Genomic DNA, 12534 nt, shown 5'->3' on the forward strand with positions numbered 1-12534 from the left:
ATAACGATGCGTTCTCATTGAAAATCGTTGAAATGACAACTTTTGATATTGGGGTTTGAGGCTTTGGAGGCGTATATCTTGGTCAATTCGTATTCGATTTTCACGAACAGGGTGTCAAATGAGAAAGCAAAGTCTAATTAACAAAATGTATATTTCAGAATAATCCAAAATTATAAGGTTGTTGAACAGCGAGGATGACTATAACTGACGAGTTTCTTTTTGTGCCTGGTGTATATAGTATCATTGACATTACAAAGTACGCCAGATTCAAGAAAATACGGAGCTATTTTTTGACATTAAAACATTATGTTTTGTCAGATGAAACAACTCCATCCTTTTAATATATCGACCTCGGAATAAAAGTTCAAAATTCCATAAATTTTTAGAAAAAAGGGATAAAATTATGCATTTCTTAAACAAGTAAAAATTGCATTATTGCACATACATGTAAGCTTTTCGTGCCAAGTCTGTGACATTAGTGACTGTTAATATTGTTAAAAAAACATAGAAAATAAGGCGGTTTGGCCCTTGTTTTCTAAAAATTGAAAACTTTTGAAAAAAGAATTGTAACTTTTACTCCCAGTTAGCATGGTATGAACTCGGCGGTCGAACTAGTACTAGTAGCCCATATCGTACATGATTTATGCCGAACATTGTCTGTGTTTGGCCCTCTATTGGTGGAGCGCGGGACCAATGATAGGCGAAGGAGCATTGCGATTTCAATGCGCTGGACATTTGATGGCTGCAATGTATGATGGATTATTAAAAGCATGATACTTTATATACACCGACTGTGGTAAACCATATAACTGACTGCAGCTGCCTACCACCACATCGATTATTTAAATTGAACTAAGCCTGCAGTGTTGCTATTTTTTCACATTTTTACGGAGTTAGCCTACGAGCTATTCGTACAGCGGTACTCCCGGGGCTGTACTATATAGCTATTAGTTTGTGAAGCATTACACAATTCAACACTGTAAGCCTACCCTATCCTATTAGAGTTAGATTTCCCGAAAATGTAGGTACCGAACTCTGGCTTGCCCCAGCGCAGCGTATTGTCCCTGTCTCCTTATCTTCTTCCAGTGACGAGCTCATGAGAGCAAACTATTAAACGTCTGTGAAAACTCCTCTAAGCCTATTTTATATGGTCAGAGATCTTAAAGAAACCCTTCACATATTGAATGATATATTCGACATTATGATTCAATAAAATACGTCTCTAACGATGAAGGCAGTCTAGAAGAACAGCTTTATACAGATTTGAAACAGAATAAACACACAATAGTGAGTCACACACTAATTAAAAGGCTATAACCAATGAGTTGAATTGCAGTGTACCGGGTGTATCCATTTCAACATTTTCTAACAGATTTTCTGAATCTGGTGTATATATTGCATCCCCAGGACAGTTATTGCCATGTACATAATCATTATCTATAGAAGCAACCACTGTGTCCGATCCTCGAGTGCAACTGTTACACTTCGGCATTGGTATCTGCGCAATATTTCGTGATGGTCCCATTGTCCTACAAAGCGGTAAGAAGAACAAATTAGCATAAACCCAGCTGGTAGACATGACTAACATCATGAAAATACCAAGTTGTGAGTAGCTCAAAACTTGCGCCGGCATCATCATAGCACCGGCAGAGAAGGTCGATAGTGCTGCCACCATTATAGCAGAACCAAGAGTTTTTAAGGCAAATTCACTTCTTCCTTTTCTGTCTGTTACTGGAGCGATACGATATGCTACCCCATAGTGAATTGTAAAATCTACCGATAAACCTACTGCAATAGATAAGATAACACATTCAGTGATGTTGAGTTGCCATCCTAGAAGAACAAGTGATCCGATTGTGACGAAGACTGTTCCTGATACAGAGATTATAGCATATAGAGAGATAAGAAAATTGCGTGTCGTTAAAAACAACACCACTGCCGCTATTGCCAGTGAAATTCCCATAGATTCAGCAGCTCCCGTTGCTAACCCACTCTGTAGTGCGTAGAATTGAACTTGATACCATCCAAATGTTATAAACCACCCACTTTTCATACCTGGCGGTGCCTTCTGTACTTGGGACGAAGTCCACGTGTCAGCGGTAGTCCAGAATTCGTGCATGTCATTATAGTCCGGTCCATCTTTGTATGTACTTGTTGCTAAAATTGAAAAGGCGGCAATAGTGTTATTCTCTCCAGAATAGAGCGGACCATAAGGTATATTAAAAGGGTCTCCACTTGTACCTGCGCAACCCATGAATTCGGCACACACAATAGGAGCGCATATCTTGAACTGCGATTTCGGGTAAGGAAACGCGGTTTGATTGCAACACATATCAGGTACAATGCTATATAAGTTTTCAGAGCATGGTCGTTCCATATGATATTTTACCACTTCAATGAAACAGAATACATCATGATTCTTATTTACGAATGGCTGTTTTCTCACTTCACTGCAAAAGTGCAACAACCACTGCTGTGATTTGGGATCACTTATATCGAAGGTCTTGTCTAAAGTTACATTTTTAGTTGATTTTTGATTTGGATCCCACGTTCCGCGGTCGTCAATAGGTATGGCACCAAATGCAACAATATAAGGTAACATATCAACCTTATCTTGTTCAAAATCGTATTCCTTCTTGTACACTTGGTCATATTGTTCCATGGGATGATCCGAGTTGAATACTGGAAAATCGGTTTGAGTTGGTAACTCTAATCCGGGTGATACGAATATTAAATATGCGCCTCCGACACCGAGTAATGCAAATAAAACAATCCAGAGATAACGTAGTTTGAAAACAAACAAAGGAACGTACTTTGTGGCAAGTTTGTCGGATACTTTGGATAGCGGTCTCCAACTGCTCTTAATTTGCTTCAGACACATTTTCCACCATCCAAACCAATGCTCGTTGCACCAATCATCCATGACTACGACTACTGGTAGCCACGTAATGGTAAAGGCAAAATTCGCCATAATCGCCGTTCCTGCAAATACTGCGAAACATTTGATAGCGATGATTGAACTTATCATGTTAGCGTAAAGAGCTGCCCCGGTTGTGAAGCTTGTCACAAACATTGTCACTGCGGCATGACGAATAGTCTCTTGAAGCACTACTGTTCTGTCTTTGCCAGGAAGCTCAGCTTTAGCTTTTTTCCATATGTCCATGAAGACAAAGGTATCATCTGCCCCGATTCCAATAAGAAGAACAATAGCGAGGATGTTGACAAAAGGAAAGAAAGGTAGCTGAAAGATTACCTTATATACAAAGTAGGAAACGATGAGGGACATTCCCATGTTTAGAATGGTCATAACTGTTACGAACAAAGATCCTGTATACCAAATTATAATCAAAATTGCTAAAGCTGTACCAAGACCAACAAATAGTGCGTCTGATTCTAAATACACACTAAACAGGTCAAATTTCACAAAGAATTGCATAGCAGCAACTTCCGTTACCCCATCAGCAACTGTATTCTTTTCAAACACGTCCATATAAAAGTCCCATTTCTGATACCAATGCACGTACAAGAACAGCATTGTTGATTTAAGTTTGAATGTATTGTCCTTCACTTCATTCACGAAGCTTTTAGGCGTCAGGTAATGAAAAACATTTCCTACCAGATCGTTTGAAAGGCATTTATCAGGCACTTCGTCTTGGCTGCAATCTGACTTCGTCTTGTCACAGGTCAATAATCCTTGTTCGTAAAACGAAACGCAGTCCTGTAGGAGATGCGCAAAATTGAGAATATCGTCCTCAGTGATTTCATCGCAAGAGGTCTTATTGTTGATAAGCGTTACTGCATTAAGAATCGACCAGGTATTTTCACAATCATAATCTTCGTTGTATGTCGTGTTGAGGTACCAACGATCTTCAGACGTAGCAAATTTGCGGAGCATTTTCTTTTGAAGTGTGCACATTGATTGCATTCCTTGCACGGTGAAGAGGGTGTTACCCTTGACTGGGATGAAGACCATTCGATTGATGTTAACATCTGCAAAGAGAATCAGAAAAGATAACATGATTAGAGATGAATTATATATATCAGTGTATCTAATCACTGTTTAATTTTAATGATTGAAATTTAGAACTATAGACATTTTCATCTTGCAAAAATATTGTAATAGGCTTTACTACATAAAAGAAATCATCAATATAGTGATGGTGGCGGTGGCGGCGACGGCGGTGGTGCTAGTGACATGGCGGTGCCGATGCTGAAAACGTGTTAGTCAATTTTGTGCTTGATAGTCCAGGTTGATAGTATGAAAAAGTAGGGCTACGATTAAGGTTATATAGGGTTAGGTTTATGGGATAGCGTTTAGGATTAGTAGTGTATAGGAAGTTATTCCGGAGTTGTCAATTTTGTGATTGCCCTAAAACTTGGTCCACTGCGACTGTCGTTTTCCTTTGGTCTGGATGCGTGTCTGTTGGGGTTTCGTCTTCATAGTGGATTTCAACGAGAAACAACTGAATTAGGATAAGACTGTTTAGGAGGTTATTCCGGAGTTATCAGTTTTGTGATTGCCCTAAAACTGGGCCCACTTCGACAATGTTACTGTTTTAGTATTATCTTCCTTTGGTCTGCATGCGTGTCTGTTGGGTTTTCGTCCTCATAATGGATTTCAACGAGAAACAACTAAATTTCAGCGTAATTATATTGCATTATATTGATTTCACAAATGTCACAATGTCATGAAAGTGGATTGCTACTAAGACATTGAATTTCAATCAATACCTCCTCCAAAATCCAAAATTGAGTCAAATGTTTTAGGTTTCTTATGTTTTTCGGAGCATAATGGACATGGTCCAAATGTCCAAAATGGACATTTATAGATTAAATTAGCCTATTATGTTATTGAAGATTTCTAGATTTTTTAATTAAAATTTTTAATAGACTAGAGTTGATATGGATTTTAAAAACGGATATGTTGTCAGTGGAAAAATGATGGAAAGTGCCTGCACCTGCGGATGTGGAGAATACAAGGGTATTAGGTCTATAATTGACCTCTCCTTGCGACAGCAGACGCTAGCATCATCGGCGCGCAATCCTTGATTCCGAGGGTCTTCAGGCGAGTCGCATGGCAGAAGCCACATTTTTACAGTTTGGTCATTTATTTTGGGTGCCTCGTTATATTAATGCATTGATCTTATAGGGAATGGGCCAAGAAAGCCAATACTTGCTTTTATATTTCCATTTAAAGGCAGCAATATATCAAACGACAGTTTTGGGCGTTTTTCCTTCCCGAAAAAAACATTTGGCGGAAATGACACACCTTATCTTAAGCCTCCTTTACATAATATACCATTCCTCCTGTACGCTCCTAAGTCATGCTCCCTCCGAATGCGCCTTAAAGGCAAATCGACCAAAGTTCGCTAAAATTTAGTCAACACTCAACTAATTTGGCTCAAGTTAGCCGCATATCGGGGCCGCAGCATTCAAAACATCACAAGTGTCATGAAAGAACTACAATTAAGTATAATGGTTATGTGTATATTTCTTGAAGGTTCTTCAAAACGTCTTACATGTTTCATCAAATAGGCAGAATTTGCGATAGGGTATGATATCAGGCTGTCTTGTAGTTCGTAGTGGTTCTGATCTTCCTAATGTTACACCGGTGTCCGTGTCTTGTGTTCCTTGTGGATATGAGTCGTAACCCGAAACTGATGATTCTGATTGCTCATAATCACGTGGAACATGTGGAAGCAGGTCTTTGATGTCACCAAGGAAACTCGGGAATGAAGGATTAAAGCTAAGTCGATAATCAGTTGGTAGATGGCGACCAGTAATCATTCTGTTGATTATCTCAACCCCACGTGCTTCAAAACCCTGAAACAGACAAAGAATAATTAATAATTAATCAAATAATATTACTAATATTGGCCCACTGTTACTCTTTTTATACCGCGATTCTCATTTGCCAGGATTACTGTTTTCCCTAATTTGTCTTCTTTCTCCTTTTCTCATCTTCCCCTTTTCTTCCCTTCCCGGTATGGTGAAAGTTCGGCATGTCAAAAATAAGGTTCACTATGTCGATTTTTATAACAAGTTCGCTATTATAACAAGTTTCCTTTTCTCTAGCCCTAACTCTAGCCCCAACCATAACCATGCACCTAGCCCTAACCTTAACCCTAGCTAGCCTTATAATTTCTACATAGCGAACCTTATTTCATATGCAGCAAAAGTTATCTGGTTGCAGTCTGCTAGGGCGAAAATGTCCAAATAAGGTGCGCTGTGTCGAATATAAAACAAAGTTCGCTGTATAATCTAACCCTAACGCCGGCCCCAACCACAACCTTAAACCGAGCCCTAACCATAACCTAGTATAGCCTTGTTTCATATTCCACATATCGAACCTTATGTTGCAAATATAATATCTGATGTTGAAAATTTTGGAGAGTTCGATCGAAACCCTCTGTATGTACCACATGTATAGCCTTCACCACGTTCACTACTTTGAGGCCCCACGTGCACTACTTTGAGGGGCCGTAACTATAAGCATAATTGACTTAAAGGGCAGGTCTATTGCAAAAACAAGTTTATCTCTATTCGAAGAGAATAATTATTACATTACAAGTTGACACTCGTTGCAATTTTGTTATGCGTATTTCTCCTGAAAAGGAGAAATTGTGTGGGTAAAGTTCAGCCTCGTACGTGTTCTTCCCCCGTTTGAAGCGTACGTGTCAATTCTAGTCAATGGTGAATTTGTCATTCTGATTTTGTATTGCTAAAGATTGTGCAAAGGCTTATGGCCGCTCAACTTAAATTATATAGTGTTTACACTTGCTAGTGTTGCTTAAGCCCTGTTATTCATAGGTTTAAGTACAAGCTGATTTTGTTTGCTCATCTTAAGCATGTTAAGAAGGGTGAAATTAGACTCCGAAGATGACCGCGCTGGTGATCTACCAATGAACTAACCCCGGGAACTAACCCTGCGCAACATTATAAATACTAACACTTGCACACCCACACCCCAACATACCCTGGTCGGGTCATCAAAGTCAGGCCTGTCATAAGCGAAGAATGCCGTTGCCCCGCAGGCGCCCGTTACTGCAATTAGCACAATGAATACAGGCAGCGGATATTTAGCCAACAACTTTGAATATCTGCGAATAAATAAACAAATAAATTATTATTAATAAGGCAAGGTTTCCAAATTTGTTGTTGATTCTATTCAATCTCAGGTTGATGAGAGGCAATATGGCAACCAGAAAGGTATGTCGACTACCAACAGCTTGTTACCACCATTGGTCTCGGAAGCTGAGAAATCTGGTACAATCAATACGTTTAGTAACGGATTTCTCAAAAGCCTTTGATGTCATCGACCACGGCACTGTTTCAGATCTCAGAGCTGCATGGGTGTGTCACCATCTATTGTGCAGTGAGCGGCTGACTTCATTTCTGGTAGGCAACAAAGAGTCAAGCATAAAAATAGTCTGTCTGAATGGCAAACTTTATTGGGAGGGGTTCCACAGGGTACAATCTTGGCCCCAATAATATTTCTAAGTACTATCATCAACAGTGCTCAAGAGAATAACAAGAAATTGGATATCCACGTGGGAAATATGTCGACCACCTGACCATGGGTGAAAGCAGGGGCTAATGGTATCGGAAACCTAGTAAGATCCAGAAAAGCTTGGACTCGTTGCACCAATGGACTGTTGATAATCAGATGATGCTCAATCCTACAAAATGCCAGGTCATGCAAGTCTATTTTGATAGAAAACCTGCTCATAACGTGGAAGTCTCTATTTCTAGTCAGAATCCTGTGTTTTGATAAGGTCAAACTACTTGGAGTTATCATTGATAAGGATTTGAAGTGGGTAAATACAATGTACAGTAAGGCCAACAGAAAGCTGTTCAAGCTTGAGTTTAGGTCAAGTATGCAACTCCGGAAACGAGCACAATTCAAACCATACCGGGTTCAAAACTGACCAATTCAAGAACAGCCCACTGTCGATCGTACCTGTCTTTTAAATGAGCTACACTCCTATACTTCTTAAATCACTCCAGTTTTATGTGCTAGCTGCTTGCATGATTTTCATCCGTGTCTTTTTTTAACTTTTAATAAAGTTCCTTTTAGCTTGTACATGTTTATGCTCAATAATTTTATTTACCCAAAACAATGTGCAATATATCTTTTCAATTAATATAAAATGTTTTTGTGCAATTGAGCGCCCCCACTTGTGCACTAATGTTATCTCTTTGACTTCTTTATTTGATTTAAATTGTGTTTTTGTCATTTTGTTTTCTTTGATCATGTTTTTGATGTAGTAATATATTACTTTGAAATTGTACATAGATATATATTTGTGATGTATTAATTAATGTCGCTGAATGTGTACATTTTTGATGTTTGTAAATTGCGTCACAATTCAGTTTTTACTGCTCTGACATTTATTAAAGCCTTAATGTACGATTTCCGTCAAATTTTAATTTTGTTATATTTTATTCAAAATGTTGAAATAATATTAGTAATAATTGCCAGTATAGGTTGCTGTCCATTTTAAGTTTAAATAACAAGGTAAAGTGAAAGAAACCCCACTGGTTATTTTGACCGTTTAACATGCAGTTCTATGGGAGGACATATTATCATAATTTTTAAATTATGATAATATGTCGAACTTTGCTCTGTTGACCTACAAAGACAACAAATTTGGCCGATTCCATTTAAGTGCAAGTTGGGACATGTGTAAACATTACAGATATGCAAAAAAATCAGGTTTGAAAAAAATTAACCAATTTCATATTATAAGATCGTACATTATGGCTTTAATATATATATACCTGAAATACATGTACACTGCGTATAAAATTTATCTTTACATTGGAAAACAGTTATTGCTTAAAAACTAAGCAATAAATTGGGTAATTTGTTTTCATGCAATATCTTCTTTCTGCACACAAGGATCTGCGACCTCGACAAACATGATAAGCAAAAAGCACAGCATTTGAATGTGCGTGAGCGAATTTTCAAAATGACCGTGGCAAACTCTGGCCTTTGCAAAGAAAAACGATTCCAACAAGCGGAAAAAGTTGCAATGCATTGCATTCTGCAGTTAATCTTAATTGAAGTAGTAGGCCTATGTGGGTTTTTTTCAGTTTTTCTTCTCTATAATTTTCACTTTTCACAACTTGTTCCAGTTCTTTTGTTTCCGTTTTTTTTTTAAATTCCTATGTTTCTTCTCTTTTGTTTCTTTTCTTTTTTTTTGCGAACCACACATATTTGAGCTAAAAAGTGAGCAGATATAATTTATCAGATATAGCAAAAAACAACAACAGAGGGATCAATAGGATGTTGACAAAGAGATGGAATAAATTACACATTTGATGAAAGAACTATATTACGGAAACAAAATCAAATATTTGAACCAAACCCATTGTAGGCCTACGTCTATTGGAAAATCATGATCTGATTCAGGTATTCATGTAGAGAGCACACCACTAAATCAATACGCCATTTGTGCAACCCTATATACTGAGTTCCAGTACAATACAAGAAAATGTTTTGCGGTATAGGCCTAAATCGTAAACATGAGCTGCACGTTGGACTACTATGAATTAGAGAGAGTAGCGAAGTCCCGAATCGAGCGAAGTAGGCTATAGCTTAGGCCTAAATGAAAGTGTAAAGCCTAATGCATGAATTTAATCGCCAAAAAAGTAATATTTTTTTATAATGATCGAGAAAATAGGTCCGCGAATTAAAAAGTGGGCAGAAACAGGTTTGCATCGGGTCTTGAGAGCATGTCAAAAACAGCGGGCGCTGTTTACGGGCTCCTACCGGAAAAACGAGATTGGGGCATACATAGCTATATAGACCTATGCCTAATTAGGCCCTATGTTAAACTTTCACCGATTTGCAATCAACTGATTATCATGCATAAAATATCTCAAAAAGCGCCGAAAATGTCTCAAAACGAGCAAAGAAAAGGGGTGTGCTCACTGCATGCCCCTTTCCACAACACGTACGCTACTTCTCAGTAAAAAGTTTGAAGACCTCGATTAAATTTCAAGCGTCTAGTCAGGTACCCTCGCGTGACAAAAGTTTGCCGACCTGTAAACTCTCAATGACTTGTAACCAATTTTTCTGAAAAATTACAAAAGTTTGTCGACCTCAATATTAACTTTCAACAGCTTTATAATGTTTTAAAAGAACGAATTTGTGAAAAATAACAAAAGTTTGTCGACCTCAATGTAAACTTCCAATGGCAAAACGCTTCGAGTAAAATGAATTTGTGAAAAATGAGAAAAATAATCAAAACGGGACGGAAACGGACCGATTATATAACGTAGTCCTAATGGGTAGGCTTACATCCTGCCCGGGACATCCTGGATGTAGTTCGATAAATGATGTTACGGTTAAAATAATATGCATTATGCACTATGCATAGTGCTAAAGGAAGTAAAAAGAGATAGTGTACAGAAAGGACAAAATATATTTGGGAAGTTTAAAAAGCAGCTCTTGGTCAATAATATCACAGCCCCGGGGGGGGGGGGGCACTTCAATTTGAAATGGATATAGGTGTAGGGCTGGCGCTTTCGCACTAAGGGGCATTCGGTGAGAGCAACATGTAAAAAATATGGGGGTCATTGGGTGAGAGCATGATTTTTGGCATTCGGTGAAAGCAAAATGTAAAAAATATGGGGTCATTGGGTGATGAGAACATGACCTTTTTTTTAAATGGAATCTTTGGGTAAGACCAAAACAGCGCCACAAAAACCTCGAAAATCGAATTTCTAGTTCTAAATGGCTTCAAATTTCTTTATTTTTTCAAAATAAGTAACAAAATCAGTGATAAATGAAAGTTGCTGTTCAAATTGAACTTATAAGGGTCTTTGGGTGACAGATCAAATGGAAAAATAGGGGGGCTTCGGGTGACAGAGCGCGGAGCGAGCATGTGTTCGTAAAAAATATGGGGTCTTTGGGTGACAGCGATGCTGAAAAAGGGGTCTTAACAGCCCTACATACGCGTCACCTCCAAAGTTGGAGTGCCCCCCGGGATCACAGCATTTATTAATTAAGCGCTCATTTCAACATGAGCAAGTGAGCGAAGCCAATGTTGCTGTCTTTTGTTTTCAGCAAACACAGCACGCTTTACAGAAAACATACTATGTCGAGTTATAATTATATCGGTGTATAAATGGTAAAAACGTTTTAATAATAATATCATTCAACAACATTATTTGAAAACTGACTGTAAAACAAACTATTTTCAAATGTTTTTGCAACAAAATTTTACAATAACATTTTGACATCATGTCAAAAACTGAATGTTGTTGGAGTGTTTTACAAATAAAATGTTTTTATATACTAGTATCCAAAATTTAAATTTAATAAAAAACCAAAACATATAACAAGTTACATTACTGGTTATACTGCTGTCAATATTAAAGCCATAATGTACGATCTTTTAAAATGAGTTTAGTCAATTTTTGGCATAGGCATATTACACATGTCCTAACTAAACATCTAAAGCTATCTAACTGGATTCAGCCAAATTCATTGGGTTTTATTTCGACAGAGCAAGTTTGAATTAAAGACATATACTTATGACTTTAAATCCCTCCTAAACATGATAGAAGCGGCTAAGATATAGTAAGTGAGTTTTCTTTCATTTTACCTCATTTCTTTGGCTTAAAATTACCAGAAAACCAGGCTGGCAGGACAGTTGTTAATACTAATAATATTTTACTATTTGGCAAAGTATAACCAAATTAAAATTGGACCAAAATCATATATTAAGACTTTAAAGGCATGCTGTTGATTTTCATTTTCTAATGTCCATTGCCCATAGCTGGATGTGTAACGAAAATTTATATTGCCAATTTACTTACCTAAACCAAAACCCTTTTGAAGGCGTAGTCCTGGAATCTGAATCGCCCAAGAGCATATCATCATCATCGTTCACAGTTCCAGATATTCCCCACACTTCCATTTTGAACTAAAAGCACCAGCTTTTCAGCTTGTTAAGTCATAAAAATGTTGTTGAATTTTGCTTGCACTGAATGCAGATTATCAATGCAATTGCATGTCAATCCCATTCAACTTGATCTGATTCTGGTGTAAATCCCGCTAGCGGAAATATGCAGCCTCTCCGTGTAAATGAACTTCTTGTGATGGAGTGGTGATTTCAACGTGGTCAAACGCTGTCTGAAAATCAGGTGTAACGATGGCTCCAGCAAATAAGAATTTATCTGCCACCACGACACGGTCACATAATCTGAAATCATAAGATAAAATGCCATATATGAGCACTTAGTTCTCGGTCCCCCGGGTCTCGGTCCCAAAGCCAAAATGGGCTTTTCATATTTTACAGGCAAAGCTAGGCGCTGCTAGGCAAGACCCATACACAACTTTGTTAGCTTTTGTTCAGCAACCTAATTCCTATACATGTAGCATGCAGGAAATTGTACTATCGTTTTAAAATAGTCATAGTACAGTTTGTCCCAAAAACCTTGCACCATTTTCATTTTTGTCACTTGCAATGGCACGTAGAAAAACTTCGGGCAAACAAACTTACCGAACCAAAAACAGTGACT

The 12534-nt window shown here is 37.9% G+C and overlaps 1 protein-coding gene across 1 annotated transcript; it reads right to left on the reverse strand.

Annotated features, from left to right (window-relative positions):
* Positions 1 to 918: 918 nt before the first annotated feature.
* LOC140159404 (protein dispatched homolog 1-like) lies at positions 919 to 12206 on the reverse strand. Its single transcript, XM_072182868.1, has 4 exons — positions 11830 to 12206; positions 6977 to 7100; positions 5520 to 5823; positions 919 to 3990 (listed from the first exon to the last, which is right to left on the reverse strand). The coding sequence occupies exons 1-4, from the start codon at positions 11928 to 11930 to the stop codon at positions 1304 to 1306; spliced, it is 3216 nt and encodes a 1071-aa protein (XP_072038969.1). The 5' UTR covers positions 11931 to 12206; the 3' UTR covers positions 919 to 1303.
* Positions 12207 to 12534: the final 328 nt, after the last annotated feature.

This window comes from Amphiura filiformis, chromosome 8 (assembly GCF_039555335.1).
Source record: "Amphiura filiformis chromosome 8, Afil_fr2py, whole genome shotgun sequence".
In the NCBI taxonomy this organism is placed as follows: Eukaryota; Metazoa; Echinodermata; class Ophiuroidea; order Amphilepidida; family Amphiuridae; genus Amphiura; species Amphiura filiformis.

Coding starts and splice junctions, on each gene's coding strand:
- LOC140159404 (XM_072182868.1), bottom strand. CDS start 11,930: ATGGAAGTGTGGGGAATATCTGGAACTGTGAACGATGATGATGATATG. Junction 7,101..11,829: donor TCAAAAGGGTTTTGGTTTAG/GTAAGTAAATTG, acceptor ATTTATTCGCAG/ATATTCAAAGTTGTTGGCTA. Junction 5,824..6,976: donor ACTTTGATGACCCGACCAGG/GTATGTTGGGGT, acceptor TGTCTGTTTCAG/GGTTTTGAAGCACGTGGGGT.